General features: G+C 39.1%; 2 protein-coding genes across 2 annotated transcripts; both read left to right on the forward strand.

Annotated features, from left to right (window-relative positions):
• On the forward strand, positions 1-13,363 carry LOC108415157 (H-2 class II histocompatibility antigen, E-S beta chain-like). Its single transcript, XM_037536272.1, has 6 exons — positions 1-145; positions 4,972-5,241; positions 11,641-11,922; positions 12,444-12,557; positions 12,668-12,696; positions 12,820-13,363. The coding sequence occupies exons 1-5, from the start codon at positions 37-39 to the stop codon at positions 12,688-12,690; spliced, it is 798 nt and encodes a 265-aa protein (XP_037392169.1). The 5' UTR covers positions 1-36; the 3' UTR covers positions 12,691-12,696; positions 12,820-13,363.
• A 4,694-nt stretch (positions 13,364-18,057) lies between these two features.
• LOC119262847 (H-2 class II histocompatibility antigen, A-S beta chain-like) lies at positions 18,058-18,576 on the forward strand. The gene is made up of 2 exons (XM_037536281.1): positions 18,058-18,362; positions 18,522-18,576. Exons 1-2 carry the CDS (start codon positions 18,137-18,139, stop codon positions 18,566-18,568), a joined length of 273 nt encoding a protein of 90 aa, XP_037392178.1. The 5' UTR covers positions 18,058-18,136; the 3' UTR covers positions 18,569-18,576.
• The last annotated feature ends 5,497 nt before the right edge of the window (positions 18,577-24,073 follow it).

Consider the following 24,073-nt stretch of genomic DNA (forward strand, 5'->3'; position numbering starts at 1 on the left):
GCTGATTCTGATTGGTCAGTGAACTGAAGCGTCTGTATGAACTGGAGCTCAGTCTCTCAAACTCTCTCAGTTTCTGTTGGGTGTAGAGACAAAATGTTGCTGGGTCTGCAGCTGCTGCTCCTACTGACTCTGACTATAAGAACAGGTATGTTAATATTTATTATTATTTTATAAATCCTATTTTAATGAAATAAACATATCAGACATTGATTATTCATATACAGCAATTTCAAAAGGTACATCTAATTGTCCATCTGGCTTAATGTGTTCAATATAAATATTAACTAAAAAGAATACAGTAAAAAATTATAGATGTTGCAGTTTTCAGTAAAGTTATTACTATGTTGGGAGCTGATTAGAAAAGCACACTGAAATGTGAAAAACTGTGAAAGAATGTGAAAAAGAGGTGAAAACATGACAACTGAGCACATAATTATTAATAACAATAATTACACAAATAAATGTAAGACAAACTGTGTTGATTTAATATATTTAAATAACATGAAAATTATGCACTAATTTAAATAAGTCACTGCAGGTTTGGTTCCTCTTCTTGGTGATGCAGCTCCAGACACTGAGTTTCCACCAGCAACACACAAAATTTCATTTAATGCAGGATTTTTAATGTGATTTAACTTAATGAAAGATTGATTAGACTGATGTAATTTAATTAAGGCTCAATTAGACAGATTAGCCTTAATGACAGTCTGATTGAACTGATAAAAGGCTGAATAAACTGATTTGATTTAATGAAAAGCTGATTAAACAAATGTAAATTAATGCAGGACTGATTAGATAAACTAGGCATCACATGGAAACTGTACATGGTTAAGCTAACACACATTAAATTACAATAAACTAAATAGACTTATTTATTGTAGTATAATCCCATTTCCAAAAAATGTAAATACAAATAAGATGCCATGGTGTGCAAATCTATGGAAAATACTACAAAATATCAAATGTTGAAACAGAGAATTTATTGGTTTTGAAAAATAATTGCCCATTTTGAATTTGATGCCAACAACATGCTCCAAAAAAGGACAGGGGCCTGTTTACCGCCATGTTTCATCACCTCTTCTTTAACAGCACTCTGTAAGTGTTTGGGAACTGAGGAGACGCTGCTGTAGTTCTGACAATGAAATGTTTTCTGTTCTTGTTTGATTCAGGATTTCAGCTGCTCATCAGTTCAGGGTCTCCTTTGTCATACTTTCCCTTTCATAATGTGCCAAATGTTATAAGTGCTGACCGGTCTGGACTGTAGGCAGGTCAGTTTAGCACCCAGACTCTTTTAATACGGAGCAGTGCTGCTGCAACACATACAGAATGTGGTTTGGTATCATCTTGCTGAAATAATCAAGGCCTTCTCGAAAAAAGACGTCGTCTGGATGGCAGCAGATGTTGCCAAAGCATGTTTATAACATTCGGCAGTAATGGTGCACTAATGCCCCTCTATACCATCATGAATATTAGCTTTTGAACTGTGCACTGCTGAATGGTCTTTAGCTCAGTGGACACAGTGTCCATGACTTCCAAACAGTGATTTTAAATGAACTCAGGCCCAGAGAAGGTGGCAACAGAGATTTCTCCAGATTCTCTGAGTCTTTTAATGATATTCTGTACCGTAGACGATGAAAAGCAGAAGCTCTTTGCTGTTTTATGTTGAGAAATGTTCTTCTTAAATTGTTGCACGATTTGACAGTGCAGTCTTTCACAGAGCAGTCAACCCGTCCTCATCCTTACTTCTGAAAGACTCAGAATCTCTGAGATGGCTTTTGTTGCCACCATCCCAACTTTTTTGGAAAAAAAAAAGATATGTGCTTTGTAGGCATCATATTCAAAATGAGCAAATATTTTTCAAAAAACAATAAAGTTTCTCAATTCCAATATTTAATGTTTTCTTTTAAGCATTTCCAATTAAATATAGGGTTTAAATGATTTGAACATCATTCAGTTTTATTTACATTTTACACAGCGTTCCAACTTTTGTGAAATGGGGCTGTATTTTCTCAGCATTTTTATTTTCTGTTCCGCTGACCAGCTCACTCACCCACAGTGTTATGACCCATCTAGGACAGGTCGTAACATGGATGACAGCAGATTCTGTCACCAAGACCCTTCAGACCAAAACTCAATACACTACATAAGAAATGAGCCAGGATTAATTTTATAGGTTGTTAGTCACAAGAATAAAAACAGGAGCTGCTCTGGGTGCAATGACCTCAGCGACAGGCACTGGTCAAACAATAACACTAACGATTTTAAGACTAGAGACTAAATCAGAGAAATGAATGACCTCAGCGACCGGCACTGGTCAAACAATAACACTAACGATTTTAAGACTAGAGACTAAATCAGAGAAACGAATGACCTCAGCGACAGGCACTGGTCAAACAATAACACTAACAATTTTAAGACTAGAGACTAAATCAGAGAAACGAATGACCTCAGCGACCGGCACTGGTCAAACATTAAAACTAACGATTTTAAAACTAGAGACTAAATCAGAGAAACGAATGACCTCAGCGACAGGCACTGGTCAAACAATAACACTAACGATTTTAAAACTAGAGACTAAATCAGAGAAATGAATGACCTCAGCGACAGGCACTGGTCAAACAATAAATCTAACGATTTTAAGACTAGAGACTAAATCAGAGAAACGAATGACCTCAGCGACAGGCACTGGTCAAACAATAACACTAACGATTTTAAGACTAGAGACTAAATCAGAGAAACGAATGACCTCAGCGACAGGCACTGGTCAAACAATAACACTAACGATTTTAAGACGAGAGACTAAATCAGAGAAACGAATGACCTCAGCGACAGGCACTGGTCAAACAATAACACTAACGATTTTAAGACTAGAGACTAAATCAGAGAAACGAATGACCTCAGCGACAGGCACTGGTCAAACAATAACACTAACGATTTTAAGACTAGAGACTAAATCAGAGAAACGAATGACCTCAGCGACCAGCACTGGTCAAACAATAACACTAACGATTTTAAGACTAGAGACTAAATCAGAGAAACGAATGACCTCAGCGACAGGCACTGGTCAAACAATAACACTAACGATTTTAAGACTAGAGACTAAATCAGAGAAACGAATGACCTCAGCGACAGGCACTGGTCAAACAATAAAACTAACGATTTTAAGACTAGAGACTAAATCAGAGAAACGAATGACCTCAGCGACAGGCACTGGTCAAACAATAACACTAACGATTTTAAGACTAGAGACTAAATCAGAGAAACGAATGACCTCAGCGACAGGCACTGGTCAAACAATAACACTAACGGTTTTAAGACTAGAGACTAAATCAGAGAAACGAATGACCTCAGCGACAGGCACTGGTCAAACAATAACACTAACGATTTTAAGACTAGAGACTAAATCAGAGAAACGAATGACCTCAGCGACAGGCACTGGTCAAACAATAACACTAACGATTTTAAGACTAGAGACTAAATCAGAGAAACGAATGACCTCAGCGACAGGCACTGGTCAAACAATAACACTAACGATTTTAAGACTAGAGACTAAATCAGAGAAACGAATGACCTCAGCGACAGGCACTGGTCAAACAATAACACTAACGATTTTAAGACTAGAGACTAAATCAGAGAAACGAATGACCTCAGCGACAGGCACTGGTCAAACAATAACACTAACGATTTTAAGACTAGAGACTAAATCAGAGAAACGAATGACCTCAGCGACAGGCACTGGTCAAACAATAACACTAACGATTTTAAGACTAGAGACTAAATCAGAGAAACGAATGACCTCAGCGACAGGCACTGGTCAAACAATAACACTAACGATTTTAAGACTAGAGACTAAATCAGAGAAACGAATGACCTCAGCGACAGGCACTGGTCAAACAATAACACTAACGATTTTAAGACTAGAGACTAAATCAGAGAAACTAATGACCTCAGCGACAGGCACTGGTCAAACAATAACACTAACGATTTTAAGACTAGAGACTAAATCAGAGAAACTAATGACCTCAGCGACAGGCACTGGTCAAACATTAAAACTAACGATTTTAAGACTAGAGACTAAATCAGAGAAACGAATGACCTCAGCGACAGGCACTGGTCAAACAATAACACTAACGATTTTAAGACTAGAGACTAAATCAGAGAAACGAATGACCTCAGCGACAGGCACTGGTCAAACAATAACACTAATGATTTTAAGACTAGAGACTAAATCAGAGAAACGAATGACCTCAGCGACAGGCACTGGTCAAACAATAAAACTAACGATTTTAAGACTAGAGACTAAATCAGAGAAACGAATGACCTCAGCGACAGGCACTGGTCAAACAATAACACTAACGATTTTAAGACTAGAGACTAAATCACAGAAACGAATGTAGACTGAAAACAGCGGGACGGAAGTTTATACTGTCAAGAGCAGACCGGCCTGTCTCTCTCCAGAGTCGGACAGACACAGACGGTCACTCACACCTAGGGGCAATGTAGCACGTCCAATTGGCCTGACTGCATGTCTTTGGACTGTGGGAGGAAACCGGAGAACCTGGAGGAAACCCACGCAGACACGGGGAGAACATGCAAACTCCACACAGAGAGGACCCCCGTCCCAATTTCAGATCTGTAACATGCAAAATGAGGAAAAAAGCAGCACAAATATCAAGAAAGAAAATATTACAGTCATGGCCAACTCATCACGTTTCTTTAAATAAGAAAGTTTTTTTATTGCATTCATGTTTAAACACATTTTTAAATGTTCTTTTGGATATTGATATGGATATGGTTTTAAAAATGTAGAAATGTTACAAAATAGACGTTACAGTTTTCTGCCTTATGGTGTGATCAAGTTTAACAAAACATTGTGACTTCTTAATTTAATAAAATCGTTATTTTAATGTGTTACACAGACGTGTTTATTACTGTGGCTGTTAATCTTCTTCTTCTCTGTTTCATTGGCAGATGGATATAATTGGTTCGTGACAAATGAATGTATCGCCAGTTCATCAGATCTGACAGATGTGGAATTCATTTATACTGATTATTTCAATAAGGATCCAGTGTGGCGGTTTAACAGCACGGTGGGGGAGTTTGTTGGATACACTGAGCTCGGAGTGAAGAACGCAGAGCGCTTTAATAAAGGACCTGAAGTACAGCAGATGAGAGGCGAGCTGGAGAGCTACTGCAAACCCAACATGAGAATTGATTTCTCGGTTGTTCTGGAGAAAACAGGTGAGAGACTGACAGACACCGCGCTGATAAAGAAAAGCCCACCGCTGTAGCAGCTTTAGAGAGGCGAGCTGGAGAGAAGCTGATTCCTCCTGCGTTTTTAAAAACAGGCTGGTAAGCATGAAGTAGAGATGGAGATCAGAGTCACAGTCCAGTCCACTTACTTTACTTATTTACAGGAAAAATCGTAAAGCAAACGCATTCACGACGCTGTGGCGTTAATTGTATTTTTATGTTGATAAGTTTAAAGTTAATTTCATTGTTTTGACGCTCTCGCATTTTATTTCTCTTGGCCTTGAATGATTACTATGTTGTGTAATTATAGGAAGTCCAATGATGTGAAATTTTACTGCAACAAGTTTATATATTTATAAATATTTTTACAGTGCGTCATTTGAATGTTTTTGAGAAAAGTGGATTTATTAGATGTAATAATAAAATACTAACATCAAATAAATATGATTTGATTAGATTTGAAACACTATTAAAATACTAACATTGCTTATTAAAACAACAAAAAAAATTGTCCACACTAATCGCGATTGTGAGATTTTTATCATGCCATTTGGCTGCATGATGTACACACTGTAAAATACCTGGGCTTTTAATTTAAAGTTAGTGTCCAGGCTGTGTTAAGAGTTTGAGTTATTTGAGCTTCAGATAATAATATCGTTTATTTCACTTTTATCTCAGGTTTTATGGTGGCACTGACTTTTTAAAAAAGTTTTTAAAAAAAGTTTTGTGAAGGCGTCTACTTCCGGCACGGCGAGAGCGGCAGCTTGTTACAGCAGCTCCTGCTTACTTTCGTGTTTTCCTACTTTTTCTCTCTCTGTTAGTCCGCAAGTTCACTGTGAGTTGTTTTTGTCTTATCTGCACTATGGACACCAAACTACTAGAGTTTGCTCTGGTCCTCGCTCTGCTTTTTTCTTTGTTTACGACCGCGTGCGGAGCCATGGCTCCATTGTTTACAACCGGGGTCAGCTGTTGGCGCTGCGCCACACGGCGGTGCTGCCGGACGAGAGACCCGACATCCCCCTCGAGCTGAGGAAGAAGAGACGCGGGTGTCGTGCCGGAGTTCTACGTCGGACTAAGAGGAGACGCTACAGACCTGTTCTCCCCTCCGTCATCATGGGGAATGTGAGATCTCTCCCCAACAAGATGGACGAGCTGGTGGCGCTGACACGCCCAGGGAATATTCGCATGTAATCGCGGTAACTACGTATGCCACTGTACCCACCAAGACTGTACGGTGTTTCTCTAACAGCAAGCCGTGGATTAACCCTGACATAAAGGCTCTTCTGGAGGAGAAAAAGAGGGCCTTTAGATTAAGGGATAAGGAGGAGCTGAAAGCAGTGCAGAAGGAGCTGAGGAGGAAGATCCGTGAGGGGAAAGCTACAGGAGGAAGATGGAGGAACAGCTACAGCAGAATAATGTCAGCGGAGTCTGGAAAGGCCTTAAAGCAATCTCTGGCCACAAGAAGTCCAACTCTCAAGCAGTAGGGGACCAAAAGTGGGTGAACGATCTCAATCTGTTTTTCAACAGGTTTGATCACTCACCCACCCCTCCCACTACACAGACATCTCTGCTGAAACACTCCTGTCTGGCACTTCCAGCATGCTGCTCTACCCCGTCTCTCACAACCACTCCCAGCACAACAACTTTCAGCTCAAACCCACCCCCCACCGGTTCTTCTGCTGGTTGTCGTAACACCCCGTTCACACATTTCAACACTCAGCAAACCCCCTGCTCCAGTCTGACCTTCACAATGGCCCAGGTGAGAAATGATCAAGGAAGATCAAGGCGAGGAAGGCTACAGGGCCGGGTGGCATCAGTGCCAGGCTCCTCAAGTCCTGCGCAGATCAGCTGTGCGGGATAGTGGAGCACATTTTCAACACAAGCCTGAAGCTGGGGAGAGTACCACAACTGTGGAAGGCATCTTGTGTGGTGCCATTGCCAAAAACACAGCACCCAAAGGACCTCAGCAGCTACAGGCTGGTGGCACTGACGTCACACCTGATGAAGACACTGGAGAGGCTGGTCCTTAGACAACTCCGCCCTATGGTGAGCTCATCTATGGACCCACTTCAGTTTGCCTACCAACCTGGCATCGGGGTGGATGACGCCATCATCTACCTACTGCATGGAGCTCTTTCTCACCTGGAGAAGCCTGGGTGCACTGTGAGAATCATGTTCTTTGATTTCTCCAGTGCTTTCAACACCATACAGCCTGGGCTCCTGAAGGACAAGCTGGAACAGGCAGGGGTGTGCCATCACCTAACACACTGGATCCTGGACTACCTCACCAACCATCCACAGTATGTGAGGACAAGGGACTGTGTGTCCGACATGGTGGTCTGTAACACAGGGGTCCCACAGGGAACGGTGTTAGCACCGTTCCTCTTCACCCTGTACACTGCAGACTTCATGTACAACTCAACAAACTGCCACCTACAGAAGTTCTCTGATGACTCAGCGATCGTCGGCCGCATCACAAATGAGGACGACGGAGAGAACAGAGAACTGATTCAGGACTTTGTGGACTGGTGTCTGCGGAATCACCTACAGATCAATGCAGGGAAGACCAAAGAACTGGTGGTGGATTTCCGCAGGCACCCCCCACCCCCCGCCCAGCAGTGAACATCCAGGGAACGGACATTGAAAGAGTGGACTCTTATAAGTACCTGGGTGTGCATCTTAACTATAAACTGGACTGGTCAGACAACACAGCTGCACTTTACAGGAAAGGACAGAGCAGACTCTACCTGCTCAGGAGACTGAGGCCATTTGGAGTGCAGGGGCCACTCCTGAGGACCTTTTTTGACGCAGTCGTGGCATCAGCCACCCTCTATGGAGTGGTCTGCTGGGGCGGCAGCATCTCCACTGCAGACAGGAAGAAACTGGACAAACTGATCCGGAGGGCCGGCTCGGTCCTGGGAACTCCTTTAGACCCAGTGCAGGTGGTGGGAGAAAGGAGGATGCTGAACAAGCTAGCATCCATGCTGGAGAACGACTCCCACCCCATGCGTGAGACTCTGGCAGCACTGGGCACTTCCTTTAGTGACCGGCTCCTTCACCCCAAGTGTGTGAAGGAGCGCTATCGCAGGTCCTTCCTTCCTGCTGCTGTGAGACTACAACCAGCACTGCTCCCAGTAGACCACACACACACAATACAGTATACACTTACATTCAGAATGCGAACATTTTTCATTGTGCAATAGGCTAAGTGCAATACAGATTTATATGCAACTCTTATTTTATTTTATTTTATTTTATTATTTTCCTTATTTTCCTGTAAATAGTCTAGAGATTTAGCTTTAATTTTTATTATTTATAATGTTGATAAGGTTTATACTGTTTCCCGTTTCTATTACTGAGTGACTTACTCCTGTTACTCTGCTGCTGCTGCAATACTGTGAATTTCCCCGCTGTGGGACTAATAAAGGATTTTCTTATCTTATCTTATCTTATAATAACAAAATAGTAATAATTATTATTATCCATTATAACCATTTCGACAAAGCGTGAAGTCCATCCTCCTACTTTCTAAAACTAAAGGAAAGTTCTGGTTCAGTGATAAGAAACTACTTTAACTTATCATTTTTAGCTGTTGAGCTCCATTCACTCCCATTCATTGAGGACTGACTCACGGGCGCCCTCTGCTGTTCAGCAGTCCTGTTTTGATATAACGGGGGAAATAGGAAGCGGCCAGGCTCCTCATAAACCAGCTCTGCTTGTACCTGCAACCCATTCGAGGGAAGCTCATCCCTGTGTCTCTAGATTAGCCAGTAATACTGCTAACCTCCCTCAAGCAGTTTGTGCTTTGTCTTGGCTTTCAGTCACTGCAAATCACCAGCACAAATATCTTTAAAAATATGGGGGGAGAGAGAGGGAGAGAGAGACAGAGGGAGGGAGAGAGAGAGAGAGACAGAGGGAGGGAGAGGGAGAGATCTTTGCATTTAGCTTTGGATAGTAGTGTTAGCTGCTTTTGCCTGTGGTATTTGAATTAAAAGCTCCAATCTCCCTCGCTGTTCTTCATCTAAGCTACAGTTTTAACACTTTACCTTACATACTTAATGTGAGTGAAACTGTATACTGACAACTTAATCAATACTAAACCAGTTGGTCGTCTATATAACATCAGGATGCTCGTTCATAACATCCTTTACAGCCATTTACATGGTAAATTGGTACTAATTTACATGAACAGATGACAGCAACAAACTTTTAAAAAATCTCCTGCTGTCAAACTTGCCCTGATCCTTTATCGTAGTAGTTTGTGACTCAGAGGCTCACGGGAACTCAGGATTGAGAAGGCCGCTTTTTTAAGAATCCTCATCCTTCTTTTGAAATGGGACGGTGCTCATGAGGTAAGCGGGTGTTAAACCGAACCTCCAAAAGTTGCAGCTCAGAGCAAATGTGTTTCCCACGAAGCACCAGATGTCATATGGATATTATTTATATATGGGGTTCAAATCTGGTCTCCCGTCATGGCCTTTATTTAGTCCAAAGATAGACCTTGACCACTTCTGAATAATTACCCCATGTGACTGTCTGTCTTGGTGTGTAAATTATGCCTATATGTGTGCAGAAGCCCCTACAACATAAATATAAATATGATTAAAATATGTCTTTCTTTTCAACGTCCTGAAAAAGACGACTTTCACCTTTCACTTTAAACCAAATCTCAATGTTGTTGACACATCTGTGTTTGTCTTTTCAACAAGTTTTTGCTGGGTGGGTTGGAATATTTTTCACGCACACAAAAAAATAAAATAATGGCTTAGCCCTGGATTTCCTAATATGGGCGTGACGTCAGAGGTCGGTAGCTCTGATGTTACTGACCTTCCAGAAACGTCAGCCTTGTCAGATTTGCACACGCAACACATGCAGAATGACAATGACCGTGCACAACTTCACAGAGATGTCAATGTTCTCAAAGTGATACCTTTTACATGTTCACATGGATGGAAGGTCAAAACGTCCACACTTGTGGATGAGGCCTCCAAGTATTCAGCATCAGACGCTCTCTGTCCTGGTTCTGATTCCTCTTTCCACCCCATCATGCCTCTGTTCTATAGTGGCTGCATCCAGAAACTTTTGCTACAACTCCTCCTCCTCCTCACTTTCTATTGCTCGTCTCCTGTCCTGAAAGACCACAGAGGAGTTGAGGGGAGGACAGGAGCAGTAGGAAAGAATTAACGGTAAAATGGGACAGCGATCTGTTCCAACGTCATCAGATTTTATGTTGATTATTGAGGATCAGAGTCTATCACAACATTCAGTTGAAAGCACTCCCCTAATAAATCTAGTCAAGTTGTGGCCTGTTTACATTTGAGTGTGGCCTTGTCTTCCATGTTTTTTTATTATACATCAAGTACGTAATACACAAAAGAGAGAAAATACTGTATATGAATACAAGCAAACACATAATTTAAGAATAGTTGGATTCCTCCAAGTAATTTGCCACCTCGGTGAGTTAAAGACCTGTCTTTTAGTCTACATTCATGAATCTTCCTCTGGTAACTGCTCTGATAAAGTTCTTTTAATGGATGATTCTTTATGTAGGGAAGAACCTTTTTAAAGTTTAATGAACCTCCACATAGTGAAAGGTATGCAATAGGAATAGATAACATTATATGAAGGTTTTTAAAACCTTTAAATGAATTTTCACAGCTACAAATCCCTGAGTTCCTAAAGAGCTTGATTACATGACTTAGTGTTGGTGTGCTGTGAGAGGTTTATGACAGGGGTTACACTGTGGAACAAAACGAGGCACGTACAGTCTTATCCGAAAGGGGCCTGGTGTTCATTCCAAACTAACAAGAGCAAAACCTGATTGCACATTTTTAATAACTTTCTTGGAAAGTAAACCCCACAGCCACTCCAGCCCTTTGCAAATGAGATTGAACACTGTCACATACCAACAAGGTTTTTCGGTGTTGCATGAATCAATTGACCAATTTCTTCCCCCCTTTTCACTTCTGGCTCAGCACTCTGTTATAATCACAACCTATATTCACTATGCTGTCCGTTTTCAGCAGGACAGTAGAAGACATCTTTCCCACTCACTGAACTCACTGAAGCATCCTTGCTTTGATTGCCATACCCAAATTCATAATGCATTCCTTCAAATGTTCCACATTCAAACAGAGTGTTGTTTTGGAGAAAGTTCTTTAATGTGGACCATTTGAGGAAAACGCGTTGTGGATGTTTGTTTTAGCGCCACCCCAGAGGCGCCTCAGTGTGTTCTGTGTATGTAGGAAAGACATCAAGCTGAAAATAGATGCCATATTGTCTGAATGCACTAATATGACTTCATGTAACAGATAATTAATTAGTACCAGTAACATTAATTTTACATTTACAAAACATACATTTTACATGTAAATTTTACATTTACAGTGAAGCCGAGGATCAAACTCGTGGCAGAACAGCAGGCCAGTGGTGGTCATCCAGCCATGCTGATGTGCAGTGCGTACAACTTCTACCCCCGAGTCATTGATGTGTACTGGCTGAGAAACGGGGAAAAGGTGACCAGTGATGTGACCGCCACTGAGGAGATGGCTGATGGAGACTGGTACTACCAGATCCACTCCCACCTGGAGTACACGCCCACATCTGGAGAGAAGATCTCCTGTGTGGTGGAGCACGCCAGCTCCAAGAAGCCCATCATCATTGAGTGGGGTGAGAATGAACACACATTAGTACAGACTTTATAGCCAATTTACACTGAGCTGCTTCATACTTCTTACTTCATACTGAGAAAATAGCTAATCATGAAAAGGTCAAGTAGAAATATGGTAAAGATGATTTTTATGATTGACTGCCATCTGATCATTTCAGGCAATGGTTTAAGTCATACTGGAAATACAGTCTGGCAAAAAAGCTGAAAAACAACTTCTGTGGCTTTTTACACCACAAGTCTTCTAAAACTGGAGTTCCTCTATTATTAAATGCCTAATTGCACAGAAAAAAGATCTGGCATGAGATCATCTGAGGGGATTTCAGAAAAATGTGTATATATATATATATATATATATATATATATATTCACACACATAAATGTCAATTATGAATCAGGATGACTCAATGTCAAATTATAAAGCTATGAAACTGGTTCCATGTTCCTGGCGACAGTAAAATGTCTTAATTTACTCAAAGCTTACTAACAATTAAAGTAATATTAAATATTAATGTTCACACAGATGGCTCTCTTCCTGAGTCTGAGAGGAACAAGATGGCTATCGGAGCTTCAGGGCTGGTGTTGGGGATCATCCTGACAGCTGCTGGATTCCTCTACTACAAGAAGAAGTCCTCAGGTCAGTGGAGAAACGAGACTAGAGACTAGAGAAAGTAACTAGTCCTGATCCATCTGGAGTACTGGTGCATTAATCTGATTTACCATGACATTTATTACTGTGTTTCACAGGCCGGATCCTGGTGCCCAGTTAAGCTCTGGTAAACTTCATTTCTTTTTCTCCTTTTGTTTGAAATCTATGAACTGGTTTTATCATACTCAGACATAGATTATGTATTAAATTCAGTTGTTCAGCTCTTACATGTTTATCTGGATTCCTGCAGGTCTTTGTGGTGTTGAGGACTCGCCTTTACTCTCAGGTGGTGAAGCAGCAGAAACTACAACAGATTTTGTCGTCTGCATTCTTTATAGAAAACATTTAAACAGCTCTTTTATTTCTAAGAATCTTCACTAAAAGCACAAGCTTGATTGTTTTCTTCTTATGAGTTTTTCTGTTTTATTAATGATGAGAGGAACTATTAGAAATATTCTTTACTGCACAAATTTCTGTGAATACATGAAAACTGATTTTCACATTGATCTATTACAGGATTAGTAAAAACATTTATAGACCATCTTTACTGGAGACTTTATTATTAGGTATGTGTGAGCAAATCTGGCTTTGACTAACTGAAGAACTCTTTAAATCTGCTTCTGTAATTATTCAAACTTTTAGCTTTTCCTTAACAGACCAGCACCAAAGAGACAAACTTCTATTAACAAACACATTTCTATTATCATCAGTCGCTCTATGTATAATACTTTAAGGTGGAATTGGCTCTTGATTTTGTGTGTATTTGACTGCTTTTAATAAATATTTCTAAATGATTTTGTGTTTAGAGTCTCTTAAATTGATATACAGTCTTTAGGCATGCATTTTATGAAATTACGAGTCATGTGGATGAATTACCTAAGCTTGTGTACATCATGTGATGAAGAGGGACCAGTCACTCCTGCTAATTATTAATTTTCATCTATTACGTTTATTTGGCCTTATCCATGAAGGGCTGGTGCAGATTTAAGCTAAAACAGCTCACTGATGATACTGAAACTAACAAGTAAAATTTGCTTAGTAAGTCAGCCTCACTTTTATAAACTGTTAAGCAGTGATTTTTTACTACAGCGAAGAACACTTGAGTATCTTATACTTGAAGTATATAGAGATTTCTAAATGTATATTTATTTATTTAACATTTTATGGAATTACTTAAATGAAGGTATTTCTTGAGATAGAGACTTATTTAAAAGTATATTTATCATCAACTTAAATGTATTATTTAGAAGTATATTTTAAAGCACTGACTTTTAAATAATGCTTTAGTACATTTTAGTTGTATTTTGGTTACAATATAATACAAACTAACCAGCAATCAAATATGGGTAGATATACAGCCAAGACTATACATTTAAAATATGTTTGAAGTGCAGAAGGATTTGTAATTTAATATTAGTTGTAACATAAGTTGTTCCAGTTTAAAACAGAAAGGCACTTGTAGGCATAGAATATTTCAATATTACTTAAATAGTAATAGTTAAGTACACTTAAATAGATGTTGCATTTAGTGAATTGTTGTTGAAGTTTAAATAAGACTGAATTGTATCCGTTCATCCAGTAGTACAATCCCGTTTCTAAAAATACGCTAGTAAACCATATTTTAAAGGAAAATACTACAAAGACAACATATCAAATGTTGAAACTAACAAATTTTATTGTTTTTTGAGAAATATTTGCCCATTTTGAATTGAATGCCAGCAACACATTCCAAAAAAGTTGGGATAGGGGCCTGTTTACTGCTGTGTTTCAGCACCTCCTCTTTTAACAGCACTCTGTAAACGTTTGGGAACTGAGGAGACGCTGCGGTAGTTTTGAAAGCTGCTCGACAGTTTGGGGTCTCCTTTGTTGTATTTTTCATTTTGTAATGTGCCAAATGTTTCCAGTGGTGACAGATCTGGACTGCAGGCAGGTCAGTTTAGCACCCAGACTCTTTTAATATGGAGCCAGGCTGTTGTAATACAGCTGAAATAAGCAGAGTCTTCCTTGAAAAAGACGTCGTCTAGATGGCAGCACATGTTGCCAAAACGTATATGTTGTTCAGCACTGGTGCCTTCACAGGTGTGCACGTCACTCATGCCATGTGCGCTAATGCCTCACTGTACTGTCTTGAATGCTGGCTTTGGAACTGTGCACTGATAACAATCTGAGTGGTCTTCAGCCCGGAGGACACAGTGTCCATGTTTTCCAAGAAGAATTTCAAATGTTTTTTGGAACCTGTTGTTGCCAACAAATTCAAAATGGGCAAATATTTTTCAAAAAACAGTAACATTTCTCAGTTTCAACATTTGATATGTTGTCTTTGTACTATTTTCAATAAAATATATAGTTTACATGATTTGCACATCATTGCATTTTGTTTTTATTAAAATTTTTCACAGCACCCCAACTTTTGGAAATGGGGTTCCAAACTCCAAATCCAAATTCCAAACTTGATTTGAATCATGATATTTAGCACACATATCCAATACATTTATTATACGTAAAATTAAAAATGGAGCTTAATTTATTTTATTTACTTTTGTCCTGTGATAAAATAATCATAGCTCATACACTAAATGGCCAAATGTATGTAGACACCTAACCATCACACCTATATGAGCTTATTGGACATCCCGTTTCACAACCATGGGCATTCATACAGAGTAGTCTCCACACTTCTGGGAAGGCTTTCCACTAGATATTTGTTCCCATTCAACCAAAAGAGCATTTGTGTAGTAAGGTTCTGATGCTGGACAACAAGTAAATAATGTTCCAGTTCATCCCAAAGGTGTTCAGTGAGGTTGAGGTCAGAACACTGCTTTGGCCATTAAAGTTTATCCAAACTCATCAGACCATGTCTTTATGGAGCTTATTTTGTCTACAGGGTTTCAGTAATGCTGGAACAGGAAAGGATCTTTACCAAACTGTTGGCACAACATTGGAAGCCTAAAATTGTCTAAAATGTATTTGTGCTGCAGCATTAACATCACCCTTCACTGGAGCTGAGGGGCCCAAACCCTGAAAAACATACCCAGCCCATTATCCCTCCTCCACCAAACTTTACTATTCTCACTATGCATTCTGAATGGGTAAAATTCTCCTGGCATCCACTAAACCCAGATTCATCCATCAGACTGCCAGATAGTGAAGTGATTCGTCACTGCAGAGAACGTTTCCACTGCTCCAGAGACCAGTGGCAGAATGCTGACCCTTGGCACTGTGCATAGTGATCGTAGGTTTGTGTGCAGCTGCTCAGCCATGGAAACACATTTTGACTTCAGCAGTTCTTGTGCTGGTGTTGCTTCCAGAGGCAGTGTAGAACTCTGTAGTATGAGATGCAATACATGCACTAAATGTTATGCACTACATGCTTCAGTACATGGCAGTCCTGCTCTGTGGGTTTGGTTGGTCTACAGCTTCATGAAATGTTGTTGCTCCAAGACTGTTTTATGTCACAAAAATAGCACTTACAGTTGACAGGGGCAGATCTAGTAGGACAGACATTTCATGAACTGACTTGTGGCAAAAGTGGCTCATCAGCATGACCCATTCTATTGCCAGTGTTTCTCTGTCAAGACTGCAAGGCTATGTGCTTGATTTTCTACACCTGTAAGCAATGGGTGTGGCTGAAACACCTGACCTCAATAATTAAGTGTATCCACATACTTTTGGTCATATAGTGTCTTTCAGTATGTCAGCTGGTGTGAATTTTTGGAACCAAATGAAAGCAGAAGTGAGAGAAAGAAGTGTTATTTTTACTTCTTTTCAGAGTCTGCAGGATTTTCTATTCCCTGTGTTCCCATAGATTAACAAAATCCTCTTTTTGCATAAAGACATGGACTAGATTGGAGATTAATTCTACAACCTCTTAACACACTTATCTCAGGTAACTGGTGTCTTAGTAGCCTTTAATTACATTCATGTTCTTTAGGGGCTGAAATAGAACAGAAATGTGATTATGTTGGTGTTTCTTTTGGACTATAGCGTATATAAAAGTTTTCAGTGTGGCCTGGTATCCTCTACAGCCCTGTTCAACTGGATCACGAGCTCCATCTAAGCGAGAAAAGGTTTAAAGAGTGTGACTGTCTTAGTTATTAAGTGATAAATTGGTGTAAAATACACAACTAGTATCCTCCATCCTGGAAAAGAGATAACAAGACTTTATGGATCAATGGCTGTCAAAATCATCACCAACATTGTTTTCTGATATAAGTGCTTTAATAAGGGCAGTCTTAAAAGAAATCGTCTCCTGTCCTGAAAGACCACAGAGGAGTTGAGGGGAGGACAGGAGCAGTAGGAAAGAATTAACGGTAAAATGGGACAGCGATCTGTTCCAACGTCATCAGATTTTATGTTGATTATTGAGGATCAGAGTCTATCACAACATTCAGTTGAAAGCACTCCCCTAATAAATCTAGTCAAGTTGTGGCCTGTTTACATTTGAGTGTGGCCTTGTCTTCCATGTTTTTTTATTATACATCAAGTACGTAATACACAAAAGAGAGAAAATACTGTATATGAATACAAGCAAACACATAATTTAAGAATAGTTGGATTCCTCCAAGTAATTTGCCACCTCGGTGAGTTAAAGACCTGTCTTTTAGTCTACATTCATGAATCCTCCTCTGGTAACTGCTCTGATAAAGTTCTTTTAATGGATGATTCTTTATGTAGGGAAGAACCTTTTTAAAGTTTAATGAACCTCCACATAGTGAAAGGTATGCAATAGGAATAGATAACATTATATGAAGGTTTTTAAAACCTTTAAATGAATTTTCACAGCTACAAATCCCTGAGTTCCTAAAGAGCTTGATTACATGACTTAGTGTTGGTGTGCTGTGAGAGGTTTATGACAGGGGTTACACTGTGGAACAAAACGAGGCACGTACAGTCTTATCCGAAAGTGGCCTGGTGTTCATTCCAAACTAACAAGAGCAAAACCTGATTGCACATTTTTAATAACTTTCTTGGAAAGTAAACCCCACAGCCACTCCAGCCCTTTGCAAATGAGATTGAACACTGTCACATACCAACAAGGTTTTTCGGTGTTGCATGAATCAATTGACCAATTTCTTCCCCCCTTTTCACTTCTGGCTCAGCACTCTGTTATAATCACAACCTATATTCACTATGCTGTCCGTTTTCAGCAGGACAGTAGAAGACATCTTTCCCACTCACTGAACTCACTGAAGCATCCTTGCTTTGATTGCCATACCCAAATTCATAATGCATTCCTTCAAATGTTCCAGATTCAAACAGAGTGTTGTTTTGGAGAAAGTTCTTTAATGTGGACCATTTGAGGGAAACGCGTTGTGGATGTTTGTTTTAGCGCCACCCCAGAGGTGCCTCAGTGTGTTCTGTGTATGTAGGAAAGACATCAAGCTGAAAATAGATGCCATATTGTCTGAATGCACTAATATGACTTCATGTAACAGATAATTAATTAGTACCAGTAACATTAATTTTACATTTACAAAACATACATTTTACATGTAAATTTTACATTTACAGTGAAGCCGAGGATCAAACTCGTGGCAGAACAGCAGGCCAGTGGTGGTCATCCAGCCATGCTGATGTGCAGTGCGTACAACTTCTACCCCCGAGTCATTGATGTGTACTGGCTGAGAAACGGGGAAAAGGTGACCAGTGATGTGACCGCCACTGAGGAGATGGCTGATGGAGACTGGTACTACCAGATCCACTCCCACCTGGAGTACACGCCCACATCTGGAGAGAAGATCTCCTGTGTGGTGGAGCACGCCAGCTCCAAGAAGCCCATCATCATTGAGTGGGGTGAGAATGAACACACATTAGTACAGACCTTATAGCCAATTTACACTGAGCTGCTTCATACTTCTTACTTCATACTGAGAAAATAGCTAATCATGAAAAGGTCAAGTAGAAATGTAGTCAAGATGTGTTTTATGATTGACTGCCATCTGATCATTTCAGGAGGAGGTTTAAGTCATACTGGAAATACAGTCTGGCAAAAAAGCTGAAAAACAACTTCTGTGGCTTTTTACACCACATGTCTTCTAAAACTGGAGTTCCTCTATTATTAAATGCCTAATTGCACAGAAAAAAGATCTGGCATGAGATCATCTGAGGGGATTTCAGAAAAATGTGTACATATATATATATATATATATATATATATATATATATATATTCACACACATAAATGTCAATTATGAATCAGAATGACTCAATGTCAAATTATAAAGCTATGAAACTGGTTCCATGTTCCATGTTCCTTTTTATGTATTATTAATGATGAGAGGAACTATTAGAAATATTCTTTACTGCACAAATTTCTGTGAATACATGAAAACTGATTTTCACATTGATCTATTACAGGATTAGTAAAAACATTTATAGACCATCTTTACTGGAGACTTTATTATTAGGTATGTGTGAGCAAATCTGGCTTTGACTAACTGAAGAACTCTTTAAATCTGCTTCTGTAATTATTCAAACTTTTAGCTTTTCCTTAACAGACCAGCACCAAAGAGACAAACTTCTATTAACAAACACATTTCTATTATCATCAGTCGCTCTATGTATAATACTTTAAGGTGGAATTGGCTCTTGATTTTGTGTGTATTTGACTGCTTTTAATAAATATTTCTAAATTATTTTGTGTTTAGAGTCTCTTAAATTGATATACAGTCTTTAATCATGCATTTTATGAAATTACGAGTCATGTGGATGAATTACCTAAGCTTGTGTACATCATGTGATGAAGAGGGACCAGTCACTCCTGCTAATTATTAATTTTCATCTATTACATTTATTTGGCCTTATCCATGAAGGGCTGGAGCAGATTTAAGCTAAAACAGCTCACTGATGATACTGAAACTAACAAGTAAAATTTGCTTAGTAAGTCAGCCTCACTTTTATAAACTGTTAAGCACTGATTTTTTACTACAGCGAAGAACACTTGAGTATCTTATACTTGAAGTATATAGAGATTTCTAAATGTATATTTATTTATTTAACATTTTATGGAAATACTTAAATGAAGGTATTTCTTGAGATAGAGACTTATTTAAAAGTATATTTATCATCAACTTAAATGTATTATTTAGAAGTATATTTTAAAGCACTGACTTTTAAATAATGCTTTAGTACATTTTAGTTGTATTTTGGTTACAATATAATACAAACTAACCAGCAATCAAATATGGGTAGATATACAGCCAAGACTATACATTTAAAATATGTTTGAAGTGCAGAAGGATTTGTAATTTAATATTAGTTGTAACATAAGTTGTTCCAGTTTAACACAGAAAGGCACTTGTAGGCATAGAATATTTCAACATAAATATAATCTAAGAATATGTAAATTGTTTTTTCTAACAATATATTATGTCTATGTGTATGTTCTATAAAAGTACACTTAAATAGATGTTGCATTTAGTGAATTGTTGTTGAAGTTTAAATAAGACTGAATTGTATCCGTTCATCCAGTAGTACAATCCCACTTCTAAAAATATTGGGACGCTAGTAAACCATATTTTAAAGGAAAATACTACAAAGACAACATATCAAATGTTGAAACTAACAAATTTTATTGTTTTTTGAGAAATATTTGCCCATTTTGAATTGAATGCCAACAACACATTCCAAAAAAGTTGGGATAGGGGCCTGTTTACTGCTGTGTTTCAGCACCTCCTCTTTTAACAGCACTCTGTAAACGTTTGGGAACTGAGGAGACGCTGCGGTAGTTTTGAAAGCTGCTCGACAGTTTGGGGTCTCCTTTGTTGTATTTTTCATTTTGTAATGTGCCAAATGTTTCCAGTGGTGACAGATCTGGACTGCAGGCAGGTCAGTTTAGCACCCAGACTCTTTTAATATGGAGCCAGGCTGTTGTAATACAGCTGAAATAAGCAGAGTCTTCCTTGAAAAAGACGTCGTCTAGATGGCAGCACATGTTGCCAAAACGTATATGTTGTTCAGCACTGGTGCCTTCACAGGTGTGCACGTCACTCATGCCATGTGTGCTAATGCCTCACTGTACTGTCTTGAATGCTGGCTTTGGAACTGTGCACTGATAACAATCTGAGTGGTCTTTAGGCAGGAGGACACAGTGTCCATGTTTTCCAAGAAGAATTTCAAATGTTTTTTGGAACCTGTTGTTGCCAACAAATTCAAAATGGGCAAATATTTTTCAAAAAACAGTAACATTTCTCAGTTTCAACATTTGATATGTTGTCTTTGTACTATTTTCAATAAAATATATAGTTTACATGATTTGCACATCATTGCATTTTGTTTTTATTAAAATTTTTCACAGCACCCCAACTTTTGGAAATGGGGTTCCAAACTCCAAATCCAAATTCCAAACTTGATTTGAATCATGATATTTAGCACACATATCCAATTCATTTATTATACATAAAATTAAAATGGTGTTTAATTTATTTTATTTACTTTTGTCCTGTGATAAAATAATCATAGCTCATACACTAAATGGCCAAAAGTATGTAGACACCTAACCATCACACCTATATGAGCTTATTGGACATCCCGTTTCACAACCATGGGCATTCATACAGAGTAGTCTCCACACTTCTGGGAAGGCTTTCCACTAGATATTTGTTCCCATTCAAGCAAAAGAGCATTTGTGTAGTCAGATTCTGATGCTGGACAACAAGTAAATAATGTTCCAGTTCATCCCAAAGGTGTTCAGTGAGGTTGAGGTCAGAACACTGCTTTGGCCATTAAAGTTTATCCAAACTCATCAAACCATGTCTTTATGGAGCTTATTTTGTCTACAGGGTCTCAGTAATGCTGGAACAGGAAAGGATCTTTACCAAACTGTTGGCACAACATTGGAAGCCTAAAATTGTCTAAAATGTATTTGTGCTGCAGCATTAACATCACCCTTCACTGGAACCCAGGGGCCCAAACCCTGAAAAACATACCCAGCCCATTATCCCTCCTCCACCAAACTTTACTATTCTCACTATGCATTCTGAATGGGTAAAATTCTCCTGGCATCCACTAAACCCAGATTCATCCATCAGACTGCCAGATAGTGAAGTGATTTGTGACTGCAGAGAACGTTTCCACTGCTCCAGAGACCAGTGGCAGAATGCTTTACACCACTCCAGCTGACCCTTGGCACTGTGCATAGTGATCGTAGGTTTGTGTGCAGCTGCTCAGCCATGGAAACACTTTTTGCCTTCAGCAGTTCTTGTGCTGGTGTTGCTTCCAGAGGCAGTGTAGAACTCTGTAGTATGAAATGCAATACATGCACTAAATGTTATGCACTACATGCTTCAGTACATGGCAGTCCTGCTCTGTGGGTTTGGTTGGTCTACAGCTTCATGAACTGTGTTGCTCCAAGACTGTTTTATGTCACAAAAATAGCACTTACAGTTGACAGGGGCAGATCTAGTAGGACAGACCTTTCATGAACTGACTTGTGGCAAAAGTGGCTCATCAGCATGACCCATTCTACTGCCAGTGTTTCTGTCGAGACTGCAAGGCTATGTGCTTGATTTTCTACACCTGTAAGCAATGGGTGTGGCTGAAACACCTGACCTCAATAATTAAGTGTATCCACGTACTTTTGGTCATATAGTGTCTTTCTGTATTAGATTAGATTAGATTAGATTCAACTTTATTGTCATTGTATGTCAGCTGGTGTGAATTTTTGGAACCAAATGAAAGCAGAAGTGAGAGAAAGAAGTGTTATTTTTACTTCTTTTCAGAGTCTGCAGGATTTTCTATTCCCTGTGTTCCCATAGATTAACAAGATCCTCTTTTTGCATAAAGACATGAACTAGATTGTAGATGAATTCTACAACATATCATTTGCAGTGTTTCTTAAGTCAATAATACAACCGTGCTCCACCTCTTAACACACTTAACTCAGGTAACTGGTGTCTTAGTAGCCTTTAATTACATTCATGTGCTTTAGGGGCTGAAGTAGAATAGAAATGTGATTATGTTGGTGTTTCTTTTGGACTATAGCGTATATAAAAGTTTTCAGTGTGGCCTGGTATCCTCTACAGCCCTGTTCAACTGGATCACGAGCTCCATCTAAGCGAGAAAAGGTTTAAAGAGTGTGACTGTCTTAGTTATTAAGTGATAAATTGGTGTAAAATACACAACTAGTATCCTCCATCCTGGAAAAGAGATAACAAGACTTTATGGATCAATGGCTGTCAAAATCATCACCAACATTGTTTTCTGATATAAGTGCTTTAATAAGGGCAGTCTTAAAAGAAATCGTCTCCTGTCCTGAAAGACCACAGAGGAGTTGAGGGGAGGACAGGAGCAGTAGGAAAGAATTAACGGTAAAATGGGACAGCGATCTGTTCCAACGTCATCAGATTTTATGTTGATTATTGAGGATCAGAGTCTATCACAACATTCAGTTGAAAGCACTCCCCTAATAAATCTAGTCAAGTTGTGGCCTGTTTACATTTGAGTGTGGCCTTGTCTTCCATGTTTTTTTATTATACATCAAGTACGTAATACACAAAAGAGAGAAAATACTGTATATGAATACAAGCAAACACATAATTTAAGAATAGTTGGATTCCTCCAAGTAATTTGCCACCTCGGTGAGTTAAAGACCTGTCTTTTAGTCTACATTCATGAATCTTCCTCTGGTAACTGCTCTGATAAAGTTCTTTTAATGGATGATTCTTTATGTAGGGAAGAACCTTTTTAAAGTTTAATGAACCTCCACATAGTGAAAGGTATGCAATAGGAATAGATAACATTATATGAAGGTTTTTAAAACCTTTAAATGAATTTTCACAGCTACAAATCCCTGAGTTCCTAAAGAGCTTGATTACATGACTTAGTGTTGGTGTGCTGTGAGAGGTTTATGACAGGGGTTACACTGTGGAACAAAACGAGGCACGTACAGTCTTATCCGAAAGGGGCCTGGTGTTCATTCCAAACTAACAAGAGCAAAACCTGATTGCACATTTTTAATAACTTTCTTGGAAAGTAAACCCCACAGCCACTCCAGCCCTTTGCAAATGAGATTGAACACTGTCACATACCAACAAGGTTTTTCGGTGTTGCATGAATCAATTGACCAATTTCTTCCCCCCTTTTCACTTCTGGCTCAGCACTCTGTTATAATCACAACCTATATTCACTATGCTGTCCGTTTTCAGCAGGACAGTAGAAGACATCTTTCCCACTCACTGAACTCACTGAAGCATCCTTGCTTTGATTGCCATACCCAAATTCATAATGCATTCCTTCAAATGTTCCACATTCAAACAGAGTGTTGTTTTGGAGAAAGTTCTTTAATGTGGACCATTTGAGGAAAACGCGTTGTGGATGTTTGTTTTAGCGCCACCCCAGAGGTGCCTCAGTGTGTTCTGTGTATGTAGGAAAGACATCAAGCTGAAAATAGATGCCATATTGTCTGAATGCACTAATATGACTTCATGTACCAGATAATTAATTAGTACCAGTAACATTAATTTTTCATGTACAAAACATACATTTTACATGTAAATTTTACATTT

The sequence above is a fragment of the Pygocentrus nattereri genome, chromosome 29 (genome assembly GCF_015220715.1).
Source record: "Pygocentrus nattereri isolate fPygNat1 chromosome 29, fPygNat1.pri, whole genome shotgun sequence".
Classification (NCBI taxonomy): domain Eukaryota; kingdom Metazoa; phylum Chordata; class Actinopteri; order Characiformes; family Serrasalmidae; genus Pygocentrus; species Pygocentrus nattereri.

Bases quoted from the DNA above. Each gene is read 5' to 3' on its own strand.
- LOC119262847 (XM_037536281.1), top strand. From the start codon at position 18,137: ATGCTGATGTGCAGTGCGTACAACTTCTACCCCCGAGTCATTGATGTG. The intron at 18,363-18,521 runs GTGAGAATGAAC...TGATCATTTCAG, and splicing joins GCCCATCATCATTGAGTGGG to GAGGAGGTTTAAGTCATACT.
- LOC108415157 (XM_037536272.1), top strand. From the start codon at position 37: ATGAACTGGAGCTCAGTCTCTCAAACTCTCTCAGTTTCTGTTGGGTGT. The intron at 146-4,971 runs GTATGTTAATAT...TTTCATTGGCAG, and splicing joins GACTCTGACTATAAGAACAG to ATGGATATAATTGGTTCGTG. The intron at 5,242-11,640 runs GTGAGAGACTGA...TTACATTTACAG, and splicing joins GGTTGTTCTGGAGAAAACAG to TGAAGCCGAGGATCAAACTC.